The sequence below is a fragment of the Lepidothrix coronata genome, unplaced genomic scaffold (genome assembly GCF_001604755.1).
Source record: "Lepidothrix coronata isolate B3197 unplaced genomic scaffold, Lepidothrix_coronata-1.0 Scaffold67, whole genome shotgun sequence".
Taxonomy (NCBI): domain Eukaryota; kingdom Metazoa; phylum Chordata; class Aves; order Passeriformes; family Pipridae; genus Lepidothrix; species Lepidothrix coronata.
Window position 1 is genome coordinate 3,266,386 of NW_016690247.1, and position 20,829 is coordinate 3,287,214.

The window sequence follows — 20,829 nt, forward strand, 5'->3', positions numbered from 1 at the left end:
GAAATTATAAGGCCTTCGGGGCATGAACTATTCTTTACAAGTAACATAGCTCATACATTCAAGGTCCTGATTCAAAGCACTACTTTGATATTAACAGTAAAGAGTAGTAGTTGGTAGCTGAATTTTTTTCTCCTTTTCTCCCACTCAGGAATATGAGACAGGACTGATGTTCTTACTGCTCTATAGGCTGAAGTGAAGAGTTAAATCTGTTCCTGAAAAGCATAGTAAACTATTTTCAGCCTAGGCATAATGTGCTCTAAAGAATAAGTATATCAACTATTACAATAACTAATCAGATCTTTATCAGAGGATAACCAGAAAACACTGGATTTCCATGCGTTTCACTCTTTATTTTAGTTCCTTTCATCCTTTTATTCTGTGATCTCTTCAGGCTCCAATAAAATCCTACCATGCTAAGTCACTTTCTTTAAAGAGACAGCAGTAGGAGTGCACAGCACAGCACAGCAACGATTACACATCAGCTCAAAGCAGATCACAGAGCAGAGTTTTGTAGTGTAACACATCTTCTAAAATAAATATCTAATATCAGCATGGCTGTCACGTCACGGGCTACTGCACGTTGTACTTCAACAGCACACCCTGTATTTCAGTCTGGCTTGGATTGGTACCTGTGTGATGGTGGGTGCTGATGTTAATCTAGAAAATTTGCCAGGACATGGAGTTTTATGTATGTTGATTGTTAAGTTTGCAGTTGTTTTAGAACATGGAGCAATTTGATGCTTCCCGTGATGGTACCAGCAAAGGAAAATGTTAACTGGGGCAGATGGCCCTGTTTCCTCAGCTTTTGTGGAGTTCTCATCATCTCTGTAACATACAGATAACATCTCATGTCGAGATTGCTGTCCTGTTAGAGCTCTTAAAATGATGGCAGTGTTTTGAGGTCATTCTGCCATTTTGAGCCATTGTCAGTCACAGTCTCTGTCAGGATATATTCAAGCAGCCAGTTGCTAAAACTTTTTTAAAATCTGCCTCAGCGGTATGAAGGTTTGTTTGATGCCTTGCAGTTTTTATTTTATGCAAAGCAAGTCTTTCATACTCAAGTCTCTTATTATTCTGAAACCATTGTGTGCCAGATTGTTTTGTAGCTCATTATAGAGATTCATATGATTAAATTACAGTGTTTTCTGTGTCTTTTTCACACAATATAACTATATGTAAACTAGAACTGAGAGAGTTCAGATTATTCAAACAATATTGAACAAAACTTGTAGGCACCAATGTCAGCTGGCACGTCACATATCCAGGTGCTCTCTGTGATCTAAAATGCTTATGATTCACCTTTCATCTCAATCCTTTCTGTAGATATTTTGTATATTTTCTTACTGGTGTTTTATGATATAAATAGGAGCATCTGTAACCTAGTATAAGGTTTTGAAAATCTGAAAGATCTCTGTGATTAAATTTTTTTCCTTGTGGTAAACTGAAAGGCATCATTGAATCTGAAATCAAGGGAGAGATTCCACAGAGGATTTGGGAACAGGCCCAGCAAAACTGTTTTAAACACTACAGACCTGCAACTCCTGCTGACTTCAAATAAAATCAAAGATATTACATTATTTCACGGGATGAGCTCTAGAGTAAGGAAAAGGCTTTACCATCTTACTGCAAATATTTTCTTTACTCCTTTTCAGAAAAGGGAAGAAGTGTATTTTCCTTAATGACTTGAATTAATTTATTTCAAAATAAAAAAAGGCTTTCTTGCTTTGAGAGGAAGAGATTGCTCTAAGAGAGACTCATTTTTAATGACTACTTACGTGTATTTGGATGGTCCTCGGATATGTAAATTTAGAACATTTGGAATTTAGAAATGTTGAGCTTCTTATGAAAACATGGTGCTAAAAGCCCCTTTGGCTTTTGTGGAGACGGATTAAGTTAATAAAGAATATTTATGCAGGTACTGACTTGATTTAATATGCCAGCTGTGTGTGGCTTCAGCTCCTTGCTGTCATTCTCTAACGAAGGATGAGCAGACAGATGCTTTTCAGCTGGCTCTCAAACAGAAAAGAGGTCTTGGATGCTACTCTTCAAAAGATTTCAGATGGCAATAAAAAGAATTGAGTGTAGTGACTTCATTCATTCTAATGGCAGCTGTCCCACTGTTTCATCAATTTGAGGGATGTAAATTAACATTTTGAGATTATTCTCCGTGGAACAATCTAATAGGAACCAAGCAGATGCATGTAAACATTGAACTGATTTGAAATGCGAATATCCCAAATAATGTGATGATTTGTCAAACTAAAAGGATTACAGATAGCTGTCCAAAAAGGATACTGGAGGCTAGAAACACTAGAAATAAGGGCATTAGTCTTCTTTACCCTGCATGACAAGGGTAATAAACCCACATGGATAAAGTCAGGTAGGGAGGTTAAATTAACTTTCTTTATTGGCCATTTTCATTTCAAAAGCATATAAAACTGAATAAGTATTAGATTGCTGCTATTGAATTGAATGAGGTTCTGCTTTCATTTCATTTTTGTGTCAACTGTGCTTTATTTATTTTCCTTTCTTCATTATTTATGTACATTCACAAAACTATATTTACAGTTAGTTATGGGTTTTGATTTAGAGTGACTACGGTGAGATCCATCTCATACTGTGTTGTGCATTCTCACAGATCTTGGCAAATGCAGTGTAATTTTTCTGGCCTGAGGCATGTTGTTAGAGGTTTATGTAAAGTGCACTAAAACAAGAGAAGATAGTGTATATTACATAATTAAAGGACCACATTTTAGACACCCCTATTTCTGTATTTGTTTGAGCATCTCTAAAATCAAGGGCTGTAATTGTAAGCTGATTCATAACAAGCTGGGAGATCCTAATTATCTAACATTTTGAACTGCAGCTTCCTATCTGAATTCGCTAATGATTAGACTTTCCTCTGAGCATTACAGTCTTCATTAGCAGATCTTGTGCATGTCCTTACTTGCACAGAGGAGCTGACATGAGCAGGTAACCTCAGGAAGGGGAAGAGAACAGTCAGGAAAAGAGAGTGTGGTGTATGAATTCACCAGAGTTCATAGGAGGTTAGGTTAGGTAGGACTTAGGGTTTCTTTAGTAATTAAGAAAAAAAAGAAGGGGGTGCATTAGGAGGAACAAGAGAAGAAAGTTTACAGTGCTATGGTTTTTTTCATGATTTAGCTCCTTGCATTTTGAGGAGGGGCTCAAGCTTCCATTTGTGAGGGGTATGTAAGGAGTGAGAGAGTGACTTCTGACGTGGGCAGATAGTGATAGGACAAGGATGAACACTTGTAAACTGAAGAGGAGAGATTTAGATTAGGTGTCAGGAATAAATCCTTTACTCAGAGAGTAGTGAGGCACTGGAACAGATTGCCTGGAGAAGTTGTGGATGCCCCATCCCTGGGAGTGTTCAAGGCCAGGCTGGATGGGTTGGAAGATGCCTGTGGCAGAGGGGTTGGAACTAGATGATATTTAAGTTCCCTTCCAATCCAAACCATTCTATGATTAGATGACTCTTTGATACCTGTATTTTGCAACAACATAAATTGGTTTTCGGAGAGTAGTTGCAAATTCTGTTGTGTCAAGAGAAACATTACCTAATTGTGTAGGTCGTTGAGCTTGATCTTTAGCAGAAGCTGTTTAAAGTAACTGTCAAATAAAATGTTCAGATATGCTTGGTAAAAGAAACAGAATGTGAAAAGGACTTTATGCCATTCCTGTATTTTTATCCCTGTAATCTGAATCCTGCGCAACAAAGCCAGAGTCAGCATGAGTAGGTACGATTGTGCTATTGCATTAAGGTTGATGACAATGGCCAGGTTCCCTTTAGATGTTAAATCTTTCACCAGATAATATCCACATATATTTCATCAATATATTACAGCCATACTGACTTAGGGACCTCTGAATAATTTAAAACCTGAACATATTCATTATTGTTGAAGAAAAAGCTTTCTATAGCCTGATGAATTGAGTGAGAGTTCAAAGTGATATGAAGTCCTGAGGGGTTTGTGTGTCTCTGAAATCTTCAACTGACAGATATTTTAAACACAAAATAAAAAATTTAAAAGCAAAGTCACTGGAATGAGTACTCTGGGCAAAAATTGAGTGAGCAAAGAGCATCAGGAAAACAAACATATAGGGCTGCTTTTTCTCCTTGCTGGTCTCTAAGGGATCAAACTGATCCTTGGAATCTATGCTGTAGTTCTTCCCTTCTGTTCCCACTCCCCTCTTAAACAACATTAATCTTAATTATATTTTCTTGAACTTGATTGTTCTACTTTTGAGTCACCTTCTAACTAAAAAAAATTGACCCTTTCTATTTGCATAATTTAGATTCCACACTTTGTAGAATCTGCCATGTTTGACCTGTTCTTTTTAAGGTCACTTACAAGTTCAGTGCTGCAGGACCACACTGAGATCCAGTGAACTGAATTATAGAATCCCAGAATGGTTTGGGATGGAAGGGACCTTAAAGATCATCTCATTCCAACCTTTGCAGGGACACCTTCCACTAACAAATGCCTTTGTATACTGAAAAATTACTGTTCCAATCTCTCCTCAAAAGTAGATTATTTTACCACTAACACTTGAGAGAATGCATTTCCTCCCTAAGACTTACAGTTTTGTGATATTTTTATACTCCCCTGGAATACTTTCCATGGGAATTTTACGTGGATCTGGTAGAGAATTAAGATTTGTTCTTGAATTCTGGTGCTTACTGTATTTCAATACTTGACAGGCAGCTGTATGAACTCTTTAAAATCCCACACTGAATGGTGTTGCTTTTTTCATTTTGACAAGAAGCAAAATGTTCAGTAAAATTTCTGTTATTTTCAATTGCTTCTGTCACTCTCCTTTCAATAATGTATGTATTGCTGCCTCACAAACAGTAGGCCTTAGGAATCTATTTCAGTAATATTTACATTTCACATTTTTCCAGTGAAAGTTTGTTAAGGTTTACAATGAAATTTTAATGCTTCTATGAGACCTGATTGACTAGGGAAAAAAAGAAATGGGTACAGTTTTTTCGTGTGGTTTTGTATGGATTCTCATCTCAATGCTACTAGAGTGGTTTGACTTCAGATTTATTTAAATAGGAGCAGTTTTGAATGAATGACTGCTGAGAGATTAAAGCTCTCTGAAAAGACCAACGTTCCTGAAACTTTGCATCTCTCTGTGCATTTAACTTAGATGCTGTGTTACTGCTTTCATTATTCTGCCTTGCTATACACTCATTAATCAAAAATGATCACATTTTCTGTAAAACCGACATTTTCTTTCAAAACTAGGTGATCGCTAATTCGTGTGCTGTATTTCCATTAATCATCATAATACTTGGTACTTACTGGAAAGGTGAAATTTTTGTAACGTCTCAAATTTCTCCTTAGGTAAAAGAAGAGGAGCAATCAGCCAATCACACCTTGATGATTCAAGAGACACTGCAGCAGGCGTCAGTGGAGCTGTCTGAGCAGCATCACCTGGTGGTCTCATCAGATGAAGTGGAGGGGATTGAGACAGTGACTGTCTATACACAGGGTGGAGAGGCTTCTGAATTCATTGTTTATGTTCAGGAGGCTGTGCAGCCTGTGGAGGAGCAAACTGTGGAACAATCAGTGCAGGAGCTCTAGAGAATAGCGTTCAAAGGAGATGGCTACTTGGTTTGTAAAAAAGTTTGGGGTTTTTTTTCCCAAACGAAAGCGATCAAGGTGATGGATTTTAATCTGTGAAGTGATCTAACTAGTTGGATTGTATGAGTAATTTAGACATCATGTGCAAAAAACCTCCTCAGACTTTTTTCTTTTCTAAAAAATGGTCATATTTTGAGGAAAAAATATTCTTCCCTTTCTCAGAAGATCTCTCACTTGATTCCTGTAAATCCTCACAAATATCGTCTGTTCAAAACTGTGGTATCCCATGATAATAAAAATCCATAAAGGTAGCTAGAATGTATAGAAAAGCCCATACATCCCATTTTGTACACACTTAATATGTGCTTGACTTGACTGGAAGCAAAATTGTTTTTTCTTTAAATTAAAAGGGCCTCTTATTTCTGAGTACATGCTTAGGAAGTGTCTGCAAAGTTGTGGTTCTAACTCAAACAAAGGTTCAAGACTTTAGTTAGAAACGTACCACAGATGGACTGTAGTTGGTGCTTGTGAGGTGATCCTTTGAGTTTGAGAGGTATTAAAGCCATATGTGAAAATTCTGGGTACCAGTAGGATGACTGTTATTTAGATATTTGAATGATGATAACTCTTTCCATCCCACTGAGTAAGTACCTGTCCCGTAGCATAAATTGGAACCAAATCTGTCAAATTAAGGAAATATTCTTTTGTTTTTAAGAAAAACAATATATTCAAAAGATTTGTAAATGCTATAAGAGATATATGTTCATATGTTTTAAACAGACGTGCTTGTAAATATGATTGTGTGAAAAAAACTTGTACAAAAAACTTAAGTAAATATTGACAAGAATCTAGATATTCTTAATTATGCATGTATATAGTTCCAGATTTTTCTTCATGAATCTTGAATTGTTTCTGGCTTAATATTTTTAAATTTGAGCTATAAAAGTTATTAATAACAAAATTGTCATGTTTTCTTCTAGTGCTCTAATTTATTAAGTGCTGGTTTCCTTTTCACAGCTAAGTAAAAACATGCTGGTTTACACTGACTGTGACAAATTATTCCTGTAGTTAGTAGTGTTTAATCAAGAAAGTGGCACCATGAAGTCCAGGCAGACTTTTCTATGTGATTGAACTTATTTCTGGGTGTTCTGGGTAGAAAAGTGGAGAAAAGCTTTTTACTAAGTGGATATAATGCAGTGAGTTGGTTGTCTGCCTCTTCTGGCTCTACTGGGTTCTCTCAATGCTGAACAAAATCAATGGTAGCTTCTCCCTTAACTGTGGTGATAGGGAAATTAAATTTTGTTCATGGAAAAGAACTGAGAGTTGTTTGGCTTTGATGGCAACTGTGTGTCCTCAGGTTTAGTCTTGAAAGTGCACCAGAAGCCCCAGGGATGTTAAGGTTGTAGGATGGAGACCTCGTTGCCATTTTGTGTTGCTGACTGGAGCTGGTAAAAGTATCAGGATTAATTCCTTGTACATTCGGTAAACTTGACATTTGTAACATCATAGAAACTGATGCACAAAATGTATCAACTTGATTAATCTGCATAAGAAACCTTGGTTTTGTTATTAGTGGTTGAAATTCACTGTTGATTTGCAAGAATAATGCTTTCTGTTATCTAGAAGAGAAGAAAGAAATATCAAAAACTTAGAATTTATTGAATTATTCACAGCCCACTTGCTGTTAAAACCACATTTGGAAGAGCATCCTGATCATATGTGGTAACAGTGATGATCTTAACATAAACCCTCTCTGAATCAGTTCAGCAATATATTGTGTTATTGTCTGACTGGGGGAGGGACGGAAAAGTGTTTTACTACGCATCACTCAAGAATTCTTAAGTAGATTATTTCAAATAGTCTGAGCAATTCTGTCTATGAGAGGTGTGTCTGTTTGGAGGAAGGGGTTTGTTTTAATTCCAATGTTTCATGGCCATACGTACCTATGTAATTTAAGGCTTTATTTATGGTTGATGAGTTATATCACATTTTCATGTGCTAAAGCATGAACACTTATGTGAATTTTCTACATCCTTTTAATTTTATTATTTTAAAAATAGTTTTCAACTGAGGTCTTTCCTGAAGTTTCTTTTTTTTTTACCCAGCTCTGCTTGGAAATGCAATGGTTGGAAACTGATGAGGTGTAAGTCAGGAAGCTGTGTTGAGTAATGCACATTGATTTCTTGCCTACTTAATTAATACATTTTCTTTTTTCAAGAATATTACATCTGTAGTGCTGTTGAGGAGATAAGAGCTTCCTCTGTAATATAGACCATTGTACTTTACAAAATGAATGTCCAAAGATTGGTGTTTTTTTCAGAAGCGTAAAGAAAACAGAGAGCTTTGTTTATAGTAGGCATTTGTTTTGAGAGGGCTTGACTGTTCAAGTTGTCTTTTGCCTGGATTTGGAATCACCATAAAGGTAAGAATTAAATGATTTGCTTGGCAAGCTCTGCTTCTGTTATGATCTAACAGCACAAATTGTTTTCACTGTAGATTCAACTCCTTTTATCCATTTAATCTTTTCTGAGGGTTAAGTGACCTTTTCAGATCAGGACAGACAAGCAGTAACAGTTTTAAGTTAGTCAAGTAGCTCCTTTTTCTGAAGATTATACATTCTTCCCACACACTAGGAATATTCATTAGCATTTACTACACTATGATCTTCTGTTTTTTCTGTTCTGTGACACCTGAGGAGTATCCTGCCTTTAGGCTAACACTTGGCAAATATTACTCTTTAAAAGCTTGTGCATGCATAAACTGAGTAACTGATGGTCTGCACAGCTAAGGACACATCAAATGTTCTGGGAGTGGGTGGAGCACAGAAGGGCTTTTGGAATCGTGCAAAGACTTAGAAAAATGGGAAAAGGAAGCTGCAAATAATTTTAGTGGCAGCAGATTCCTAGGTAATGGAAGCTAAGGTTGTGTTGCTTGAAGCTAACTCTTTCAAAAGATCTCACAGAAACTAGAAACACTAGTTGTGGAAGGACCTCATGTTGCATAATGGTGGAGGCGTCTGTACACAAAGGGGAGAATTCGGACCTCACAAGGCACAGGAGAGGGAAATGGAGCGTTCAGAATTTTTTGCATCCCTGATTTATTATATCCACAGAGCATAATTTCTGTTTCCTGAGTAGAGAAGAAAAGGGGACCTGCCTTTCTTTCTGATGTGGTTTGGTTTCTGGGCTGGTTGTGGTTCCTCTTGATCCCAGCACCATTTCTCAATAGTAGTGATTTTAACCAGCTGTTGTATCAACTTATGCGAGGCAGCACTAACAGGTTTTGTACTGGATCTGTATTTATCTGCAAAATCCATGAGATGAAGAATAGAAAGGAACTGCATGCTTTGCTGTTTTACCTCAAATTTTAGGTTGCATGGAATTGCAGCTAGAGACAAGAGTACTACAGAGATGATAATGTTAGACCAGTTATTCCTACTATACTAAGGAATTACACTCCTTGAATGTATATGCTTGAAATTAATGCTTTTAATGGCATTAAAAGCAAGATTACAGAAGTGACACTGCTGCAAGTCTGAGATTTTCAAAACATTTTAATATTTTAATTCTTCTGAAGTTATAAAGTTCTTAGTCTGCACTGCCATATGGAATACGGCACTTCATCCATTTGATCTTAATAAAGGAAAAGAAAAATGGTTTCACATTCCAGTAAATTTTCTCACAATGTGGACATGTGTTTTACAAATTTAGAAAGATCAAACCAAACTCAAAACACAAGAAAACTTCTCCTGCATCTCAAGAATGAGCAGTACAGTTAGCACAGTAAAGGGAAGCAAGTAGCAGAAATCATGCTGTGAAATATTGAGATGTTCAAGTAAATGTTTTAGCATCCAAGTGGGCAGAAGATTTGGCATGTGAAGGAACCTTTTGGAGCCGTGTTCAGGTTGCATGATCAGAACTTGATTTTTGGCTTGAACTCTTCATGCCTGCCTGTGGAGGAGGCTGATCATGAGCTGCTTCAGATTGCAGAAGCTTCAGTGAAGTCAATGGAGGTGTGAAAATTGACCCAGTGAGGAAGTATTAACTTCCTGAAAATCAAACTCTTGGGATAAAAGTACACTGACTATTTGAGACTGACCACTTAGGGAGAACTTTTTTTCCAAAATCACACCTAATCTTTTACAGAGGTAGGAGAATTACCAACCAGTCTTAAGAGACTGCAGGACTGTATTTTCTTGTCTTGCTTACATGTAGAGTTGGATTTCTGTAATAGCAGTAAGGTTCAACTGAGGACTCTGCTACTAGTATTGAATTGAAAATACTGTATTTTTTTATTTTTCCATTCTTTTGACTTGAAAATAATATTGACAGTTATCAGAGCTCACGTAGTAGAGCTGAATGAAACAGATGGTGTACACAAATACATAGTTTATGGATTGTTATAGTTAGTTTTGTGGTAGGGCTTTTTTTTTACACCAGATTACAAGTTTTGCTTTTTGTAGGTATGTTTGAGCTGCATCTGAAAGTTTAAACAGGGAATGACATGAGCTCATTTGCAGATAGCATCATTAGCAAAAATGTGGTTTGTTTAGGTAATGCTGGTACTGCAGTCTTTGCTCATAAGGCACTAAACTGCAGATGTTCTTTTCCCTTTTGTAATGCAATGACAGTGAGGTTACTGAGTGGTACTGCACGTGGCTTGACAGCTTTTCAATTTGCATTCCAGTTTCCCATCATTATCAGACATAATTTCCATCAATAGCAGCACTAAGTCCATTTGTCTTTTTTTCTTCCTTGAAATGAGGGCAACTTTTAATCTGGGAAGACTTTCATGTTGAGTCAGTCACAGAGAATTATTTTGGCACATCCTGAGAGTATCAAACTTGCTATTATAACATAAATATGCAGTATCATATTCATCTCTGCTGTAATTCCACAAGGTACAGGTAATTGATTAAGGTGATCATTCATGTGTTCCTGTTCTCAACTTGCCTGTTTTGGGTTTTAAGTGATCAAAAGCAATGCCACACATTTCAAAGGACAGTGCAAATTACAGAGCCCTCGTTGTGTGTTCCTAACAAAATAATCTGTGCAAGTCCATTATGTTCTCCCTGTCAGCCTTCAAGAAGGTTGAAGCAGAAAAAGGAAACCGTCATGTGTTTCTGTCTTGATAAATACTAATGGATAAAAATGCTCTGTTTGTGAACTAATTCCTTGGATTTGAACCATCGGAATTGAGTTCTGCTTTGTCCAGGACTGAAAACTCCTGTACAGAGCACATCCCAGTGCAAACTCACTGTCCCAGAATGACTTTTTCTTTCTCAGGAAAGACTGCTGGAGCCCAGTCTGATCACCTTTCTTCAAATTAACCAGCAAAATCTTTCAGAGTACAGAACACATTGATGCTTATGTGAATGACTTGCCACATTGATAAAAAAGGTATTAGCTGTGGTCACAGACTCAGCCCTCAGTTACAGTGGAGCTGAAGTTCAACATAAGAAAGAGATTACTGCAGCTGTAACAGCACCTGGCCAGCAAGTGACTCCAGCTAGTGAGGATATTCTTGCTGTGATAATGCTGTGGGCAGGAGGGTACCGCAGATGAAGAGTTCAAGAGTTACTTGCTTTTTTCAGTGCAGCTACCTATTTTCCTCTCTCTCCTCTCTCAGTGAAGTTTAAGGTGACTATATAAATATTAAATTAATTTTGAAGCCCTTTTTATGAAAGAAAGAGATGGCAATAGTTGTCCTAGTTTAAAAAAAACAACATTTCCTATGTGCATACCAAATCTGGATACTGTCTGGGCACAACCCAGTGCAATGTGCTCTAGGTGACCCTGCTGGAACAGGGAGGTTGGACCAGGTGACCCACTGTGGTCCTTTCCAACCTTGACCATTCTGGGATTCTGTGAAGTGCTCATGTGTACCCTTTATTTAAGGATGCCACCAGAGGAGAATGAGCAGAGCTTAGTGTGATACAAAACCGTGGAACGATGAGATTGTCATCAAGGAAAAAAAAATATTAGGCAAAAAAACAGGATTAATATCCTGTTGGGTAGAACTATTAGGCCAAATAACATGATTAACATCCTGCTAGGGAGAACTACTGGCTTGGAAGGTAGTGCCTAAAGTGGCAGGAGCTCCTCTTCTTGAATTACTCTATTAATAATTACACTGAGTTAAACATAGCCAGACATTTAGAATGAGCATGGTGGGAAAAACAGGGCAGCTGACCTCCAAGGTTTCTCTTACACCTCAGATTTCTGTGCATTTAATGACAGCAAAGGAGAACAAAATGACAAAAGACCTTTATTATATTCAGAGCCACACCTGACAAGGATGCTTGTCAGAGCTCACTCTGAAGGAATTGATGGGATGGACATTTGTGGGATGTTAAGTAAGAGCAAAATTGTCACTTACATTTTCTTATTCTTGTGTCACTTATTCTTCGTGAAAAGTTCAGTGCAAGGCTTGAAGTGAGTAGTGGCTGCCAGTAAAATAGAAAAACAAACATCTCTGACAGTGCTATAAATGACCTTTTTATTCATTATTAAAACATTTTTTTACAGGCTTGTTTGCTAAAAGTGGAAGAAGAGAGGAATTAAAGTCAATATGTTACACAATACTCTTCCTGATTTCTGAAATGTTGCAAATGTTTCTGGAAAGCAGAAATAACTATCAGCCTAGATAAATTAAAAGGTATCAAAAGGTCTTTGCTGTTTTGGAATGAAAGCAAACAATGGGAATTTATAGAGCAAGCCTTGTTATAGGTTTTTCTTCGGTTCAAGGAATGTTATCTTCTGGAAAATAAGAGATCATTTTGTGTTGGGCACCCAAATGAAATACACTGTAAATGTATTTTACAGGAACACAAAGATAAATGAGAATGACACCGCAGGAGCTACCTCATGGGCAATATTGTTTATGGGCTAGCAGTTAAATAAAGGACAAAGTATCACAGTGGATTACAGAACCAGTCAATGTTTTTACACTTTGTTTGGAAATGGTTCCCCTTTTGGATTAGCCTTGATAGCATTTATTTTGCTACTACCATTAAGAGTGAAAAGACTTGCTGGGAGCTGAAAGCTATATGGGCCTCGGGTATTAGAAGTAGAGTACGGACTCTTTTAGTGCTAGATAGCTTGTTCAAATCCATATTAAAATAGTAGTAATCAAGTATTCCTTTCATTTAATGATAAGTGAATGAGTTAAAGAGTTCATATCCAATATAGGACAGAGAAGGTCCAAACCAAAAATTCTCTGTGGAGTTGTTTTGTGATACCTCTTCCCCCTTGGTCAAAGGCCAGTCAGTTTATCCAACAGGAACAACCATCCTTCACTTGCCAGAGTTTGCCCAAGCAGTGACATTCTGCTTAGAGTTTGGGTTTAGCTATTTGGGTTGCATTTCAAATTTTTAAATAATTGCATGTGAAATCTTGTCTATTAAGAGTGCAGTCCCACTAGTTTGGAGATTCTTTCCATTTCTGTTCGGGTCATTCCCATGCCTTGGGTGTTGACTTAAAACTCCTGGATTCTGCCACAGCACAAGAGCTTTTTACTGCCAGTCATAGTACTTGCAAGTTCTTATGGCATAATTGTGGTGTTTTGTGGGGTCAGAACACTTGACATGACAAAAATTATTCACTGAAGTGCTGGAGAGATGTCCACTTTTGAACCTAGAAGTGTTCACCAAGATTGCGTGGTCCTCAGGTGCTGCTGTATCCATTTGCTAGTGTTGACTCAATAGCTTTGCCAGCAGAACAGGTATATTGGGTCTGCATGGCCAAATTTTGGTGGGGGAGGGGGGAGTGGTGGTAAAGGTGTGGCTTCTGTGAGAAGCTGCCAGAAGCTTCTCCATATCCAACAGAGCCAGTGCCAGCCAGCTCCAGTACAGACATGCTGGTGGTGCAGTCTGTGCCCCTCAGAAATGATAGTGACTCCTCTGTGATAATGTATGTAAGAAGGGGGGAAAAAAAGTTTTTGTGCCAAAATTATTGCCGCCAGAGAAGAGCAGAGTGAGAATATGTAAGAGAAGCCTCTCTACAAGCACCAAGGTAAGTGCAGAAGGATGGGCAGGAGATGCCAGAGCAGAGACTCCCCTGCAGCCCGTGATGCAGATCATGGTGGGGCAGCTGTGCCCCTGCAGCCCATGGAGGTCCATGGGGGAGCAGAGATCCACCTCCAAACCATTGAAGACTCCACATGGGAGCAGATGAATGCCTGAAGGAGGCTGTAACCCCATGGGAAGCCTGTGCTGGAGCAGGTTCCTGGAACTGTGGCCCTGTGGATAGAGGAGCCCAGACTGGAGCAGGTTTGATGTCAGGACTTGTGATCCTGTGGGGAACCTTATAGGAGCAGTTTGGAAAGAACTGCAGCCATTGGTAGGACTCACAGAGAAGTGTGTGGAGGGCTGTGTCCTGTTGGAGGGACCCCATGCTGGAGCAGGGGTGGAGGAGGAAGCAGCAGCAGGGACATGTGATGGGGAAGGAGACAGAGCCTAGGAAGGAGAGAGGAATAGGGGGGAAAGGAGTTCTTAAGATTTGTTTTACTTCTCATTACGCTTCTCTGATTTGATTGGTAATAAATTCAATTAATTTCCCCAAGTTGGGTCTCTTTTGCCCATGCCAGTAACTGGTGAGTGATCTCTCCATGTCCTTAACTCATGAGCCTTTCATAGTATTTTCTCTCCCCTGTCCAGCTGAGAAGGGGAGTGACAGAGCAGCTTTGGGGGGCACCTGGTGTCCAGCCAGTGTCAAACCAGCACAACAGCTCATGTAGGACCTTCGTAATATACTCCAAGGAAACTGGAACGTGAACTTAATCCCTTACATTTCCCTTGAAGCATGTTGGAGAGGTTCACCCAAGCTCTCTGCTCACAGAGCTCTTGGGCAAACTCAAGGAGGCAGCTGATCATGAGCATTTTGGGCACTTCGCTGATATCAAACAATATGGAATATGGCTTTGGAAGAGGGCACAGTGGTGACAGGATAAAACTCCTTACACTGGTATGGCTAATGCTGGAACTATCATGATTCTATATTTTAGTTTTATATTACTTTAATATGTTTATTTAGAATAAATTCCTTTCTCATTTGCCAGAATAGATTTTTTTTTCTGGCAAAAGGTCTTTGCTCACATAACAGCATCTGCAGTAGAAAGATGTCACACTGTAGTTCCCTGTCTCTCTACCTCCTACGGTGTGTTTAAACCAAAAACATGGACAAAAGCTGTAGATGGTGTACTTTAGCCACTCTCATGCTTTAATTTTTCTGGGCCAGAATGGAAAAAAAAACAACAAACGAAACCAACAAGCTTACAGAAAATTTAAATTTGTGTGAAATTTAGCAGAAAATAAAGACACTGCCACAGTGATTGTGTTATGCTTTTTAAAGATTAGTCTAATACTATTTCAATTTTACTTTTCCTGAAGCTGTACCACAACTTCCAGCTTTCCATTGGTGCTCTTAGCTAGAGCCTCTCCAGAGCCTTGGCTGAAGTGAGGAAAACAAGGGAAGCAGGTAGAACTGAAAGTTTTGTGTCAAGTTGCTGCTGCTTTTTAGTGAACTTAATATTTATTTAGTCTTACAGGGAGTCAGCATGGAGTCCATTCCTGGTATTCTATACTAAGGAGGATGCACTATGTGCAAAGTTTGTTAGGTTTTTGAGGTTTGTTTGTTTGTTCGTTTTGCTTTTTTAACCATCACCTTAAAAACTGTTACTCCAGAAGGCCAAGTGTTAACACAAGGTATGATAAGAATGAATAAAAAGGAAATATTTTACTATATCATATTCTGGAGTTAATAAAGACCTTTTTATTTTAGTTTGTAATAGATCAGAATTAAGTTCACTGGTTGTAGTAAGTGGCATAAAATCAGAACAAAAATCCTTGCCCCAAAGATCTTGCTCTCTCAGTAGATGGGATTGACATGAGTTCTTAAAATACAGAGTTTACATGTGTGTAATGGAGAATTAGAGTAGGGGAGCTGTAAATCTGGCAAAGCCAAGAGAAGCCGGGTGACCTTCTGTTGTCTTTCCTCTAGAAAAATGAAAGAAAGTTTCAGAAAAGCCTACAGGCAGGGAAACATATTTAGATTGGATATTAATTAGGAAAAATTTCTTCAGTGAAAGGGTAACCAAGCCTCAGAACAGACTGCCCAGGGAAGTGGTGGAATCACCATCCCTGGAAGTGTTCAAAAAACATGTAAATGTGGCACTTAAGGACATGTTTCAGTGATGACCTGGCAGTGGTGGATTAATGGTCTTAAAGGTCTTTTCCAACCTTATGATTCTATGGGGAATCCTGGAAGAAAGCCCAAAGGGGTCTTAACTGACATTCCTCTCTGCTGTGCCTTTGTGTCTTCATGCAATGCAGCCCAGAGATGTAACCATACCTAAGTGTGTGGATCTGTAGCTCTGTGAACAAGGGAGGGCCTGGAGCTTCTTGAATGATGTTTCCTTGTCAGGTGAGTGGAAGCACGAAAGGACAGACACTGACTGAGTGATCGTAGCATGATTTCAGTTATGCTGTTTCTCAAACAATTACAGTTTTGGTTGGTATTCTCATCATGGGAATCTACATGGGACCAACTTTGACAATCTGTAGATACATGAAATCAGTGTATTTTGTCGTATAGCTGCTGTCTAGCCTCTAATGGTAGACTTCAAGGAGTCTGCCCTACCAAGGCAGCAGTGTGACACCCAGGCAGGTGAAAACACATCTTTCAAAACCATGTGTGAGGGATGTTCTTGAAAAGTCTGTTTGGTAGTATTGCAAGAGAGAAGTATGTCTGTCTTGAATTAACAATATGTTTAGCAGCAAAATTCTGTATTTATAATTTTATATAGGGAAGCCACTGGGTCTTCTTTCCTCCTGCCCACAGCTCAGAGCAACAAAAGTGTTTTGTCTTAGGCTACAAACTACAGGTTTGACTTTCTTCTCTCTTTTCACAACCTCGTTCACCAACCATTATCCTCTGTACTTTATGCTTAAGTTGATTCACAAAGACTTGAGGGCACTGAATGCTGCAAGGCATCAATAAGGTTTCTAGGCTACATGTCAGGATGTCCCACATCACAGCTCAACATAGAGCCAGATTGTCCTTTAATTGCATATTTCCCAGTTGAGCCAAGATCCATCTGAACAGGGCATTCATGGTTATTCCCTTGTGCTGTATATTCAGAAGAATGCCTTGACACTCTTGCTCTGCCCTCAGGTCCCTTGATGCTCCTTTCTTATGCTGAATGCTTAGGTTGGTCCATTTTTCAACCGCTGTTCAAGGCAGTTTGCCTCATACACGTATTCAGAAATGTGACAGGGTTCTGTGTATTAAAGGATTTTGCTTGTTCTGAGACAATAGATCCTGCTTATAAAACAGGAGGCCCCAAGACATGGATACTGTGTGATTTACTGTAAACCCAAACCATTTCACTGAGTCTGACACCACAAGGGTATATGAATTTGTGTTTAAATCACCCTCCCAGTGATTTAGAAGGACTAGTTAAGTACCTGATTTAGAAACTAATAATTGAGCCTATGTGAGCTGGCAATTATGCATGCAGTAATTGAATGGGCTAGGAGCATGTATCATGAAAATGGGAACCAATGGGATTATACCACTTCTCAGGAGGTTTTAGAGACTGAGAGGAACAGCAAGTATGGCTAAAAACAAAATTAGCTGTGCATATGTAGAGATTATAAAGCATCAGCAGACAAACATTAGAACTAGTTCTCCAGTGCTAATGGTTGGGAGCTTATTGCCACTAAATGAGCATCCAACTGTACATGGATGGAGGTGGGAGCTGGGTCCCTCTGCTCCTGACATGTAGGTGGGTGGGGGACTCTTGCAATATCTGAAATAAGAGAAGAAGCTGCTGTAAAAAGATGCAGATATTCAGGGCTTGCTGAAGAGCTGCACCACTGTTTCTCAGCATCCAAAAGTCAAGTTTTATTTGCATAAACCAGAGTTTTGCAGCAGCTCTCCAGACAGGTAACAGCCCATGGAGACCCCAGTGTGCCGTGGTGTGCTTGAGTCAAGTGCCCTTGTGAGAATTTTTGCTTTTGTAGTGCTGCAGGCAGGAGATGAGCTTCTAAGAAGTCAGTCCCCAGAAAGAAATGATTTAAAACTTTCACCAGTAACATGTAGCTCATTCTAACAGAAATACATAACTACCAATGAAGCATTTCTCCCTCAATGTAACTCTCTCTTACATTTGGTCACACAAAACTCGTTAAACTGTCTGTAATAAGGTCGTCTACTGACTGCAAACAGTCTCATGGTCCTTCTGAGTTATTCTTGCCATCCTTTGTCATTGCACCTGTTGGAGCAAGTCCACAAAGATGATCAGAGGGCTGGAGCACCTCTCCAATGAAGATGGGCTGAGAGAATTGGGATTGTTCGGCCTGCAAAAGAGAAGGCTCTGTGGAGACCTTAGAACACCTTCAATTGCCTAAAGGATCTACCAGAAAGCTGGAGAGGGACTTTTTACAAGAGCATGGGGTGATAGGAGAAGGGAGAATGACCTTGAGCTGGAAGAGGGTAGGTTTAGATTAGATATTAGGAAGAAATTCTTCACTGTTGAACGTGATGAGGCACTGGAACAGGTTGCCCAGAGAAGCTGTGGATGCCCCATCCCTGGAAGTGTTCAAGGCCAGGTTGGATGGGGCTTTGAGCAACCTGGTTCAATGGAAAGGTTGGAACTAAATGATCTTTAATGTCCCTTCCAATCCAAACCATTCTATGATTTGTAAGATATAAAAAAGTAGAGGCTAAACCAGTAAATTTTTTAGCTAATGTCAGGCAGCTACACTTTAAATAAGGATGCAATTCTTTTTTTTGATTGAAAATTAATTTTCAGTAATCTTATAAAGGAAATTTGGAGGATGATGATATTGAAGATTGCACAGAGACAGGTGCTCAGGTCCCTCTGAAATGTTTGAATATCACTGAGTTTTTGAAAATCAAGCAGTATGTAATACAAGCTGGGCTTCCAGTCTTAATTTCTCCTTTCTTAATACAGGTGTCAGAAGTGCTTGCCTACACCATGACTGGTATAACAGTGGGCTTATTAAGTCTGCATAATTGAAAACCACCAGTCAATAGAAGTATTTTGGAAGCTGGGATCAACACTGCAAATGTCACGGATATTTTGCAGACGCATCTGGCCTTGTTTCTGTAAGAACCTTGGACATTTGTTGTAAGCACCTTGTCTCCAGTGCTACCTCTCCTCCTGTCTTCTGGACTTAGGTCTGACTGACAAACTGAATAAAGCAGTTGGACCCTAATGCATGAAAGGCTTGTGAGTGCTACTGCACTGTGAGTATTTGGCAATAACTAGCTTGACCATTTAATTATGTGTGATTCTCTCTGTGGCGTTGTGTAGCTGCAAAGCACAAAAACAAGCCAAAGCAAGTTCATCTATCCCAACATCTGTGGCAAAGGGGTTGGTACTAGGTGATCTTTAAAGGACCCTTCCAACCCAAACCAACCTATGATTCCTATGATAACTATATACATTTGTAAGTAAATTAATATTCTTTCCTAAATGCTTTCTAAATTTGTAGTGTGAAACTAGAACTTCAGTTTATAATCCCAAATTAAGTTGTTTGACATTAAAAACAAGCCTGGAAAATTAATTCATCTTTACATTAAGAACTTTGTGCACTGGAAGACATCTTCTTATTGCTGTGATAAAGCCTGAGATGTCACTGAAGTTTTGAAAGAAGAGTGTTGCCTTAGTGCAAAGTAAATGGCTGGGTTTTTTTTCTAATCTGCATATTAATTACTGTCACACAGCTGATGCAGTGGGCTGCAGCTAGATTCATCCCATTTAAATCAGTTTAATCCCTCGCAAGCTTGCAAAAGCAATTACTCTGCATTTCCATCTAACACTGTGTAATACAAACTTCAATCTGTTCAGCTCCTGCTCCAGACCCTTGGTGACCTTTCTGCTCAAACACCAGCAACACTGACTGCAATTAATTTCTTCTCTCATTGAGAACTTTCTTATATTGATCCACTCTTCATAAAAGATGGTAAATTCTTACCTGCTGGATCACCCTTTGAATAATGTCTCTTTCTCTCATTTTTACTTTTGTCAGCCACAATGTTTGGGTCATGCATTTCATGGCATGGCCTTCCTGTTCAGCACATAGACCACATAGCCATTAATTCCTGGTAACGTTTCCCCGTGTTGGCCAGCGCTGCACTCCTGGAGTCCAGCAGCTCCTCTGCATCTGCTCCGCGTGTTACATTTCTACCTTGGCAACGAGACATTCTGTGCCACTTAATTTGTCCTTTGGCTGGATTTGTCTGCTTTATCAGCTTGATTTAATTGACCGTCTACTGAACCTGAGGTGTGAGCCGTTCCATCTGACTGGAGGCACGGTGGTTACAGCCACTTTTTGGTGGTGATGCATCAAACATATTAATGTGGCAGAGATCTCTCCTAATAGACTTGGATTTCGCTGTACTTTAGGATTACATAATCCACAGAACACTACAGTAAAGCACTGGATTTGGGTTTCAGACTCTCCTGTTTATTCCTTATGTCTTTTGCAAAATTGGTTTCCAAGTCAGAGCTGGTGCAACCAGAGCCTTTCTCTTGTGGACTGTCATTAACACAAGGATGGTAATCACCCTTTCATGTGTATTGCTATTATCTTGCCTGGTTTTCGGAAGTATTAAGGAAATACAGCAAAGGCATCACTTGGTGTCAAATACATATACATATTTGCACGACATTCAGATGAACTGGATGACTTGCAGAGCTGTGACTGTTTCCAGCAAGTGGCCCAGAACTGGAGTTCTCATGACAATTTCCTTGGAGCCTTTCTTCTGGGCACAGGTGACAATTTATTGCACTCATTCTACAGAGCTAAACAAGATGTAGAAAATATGCAGCTCTATAAAACAGGGAAATTTCAGCGTTCACAGAAGATTCAAACATTAGTCCAGCTACAGTTTTTAGTAAGTTATTTTTATGTGTGTGTTTAATCCCTTTATATAATCCTGCTTACTTGTTAGTCTTCCAAGGAAAGATGATTACAGCTTTTTGAACTGATATGGAATCTCAGCTATGTTGTGGCTGGTGGAGATCCAACAGGGATGCAGAAAGGTGAGCAAGATGGAGCTTATTGCAACTGCTATATTTATTTATGTGCATATTTTAAACTAACAGACACCATTTTATTACACATTATGAAATTACAGAGCAGTGATAATTACTTAATTACCATTATTAAATATTTCTGTAGCTGTAA

At 39.0% G+C, this 20,829-nt stretch overlaps 1 protein-coding gene across 4 annotated transcripts in view; it reads left to right on the forward strand.

The window, feature by feature from the left end:
- The window catches only part of ZFAT (zinc finger and AT-hook domain containing), a 125,520-nt gene extending 118,931 nt beyond the window's left edge, over positions 1-6,589 (forward strand). For all 4 annotated transcript variants that reach the window (XM_017818277.1, XM_017818280.1, XM_017818276.1 and 1 more), the window contains one exon: positions 5,373-6,589. In XM_017818277.1, the coding sequence (XP_017673766.1) occupies positions 5,373-5,612 (240 nt within the window). In that variant the 3' untranslated portion in view covers positions 5,613-6,589. The remainder of the gene's footprint in view (positions 1-5,372) is intronic.
- The last annotated feature ends 14,240 nt before the right edge of the window (positions 6,590-20,829 follow it).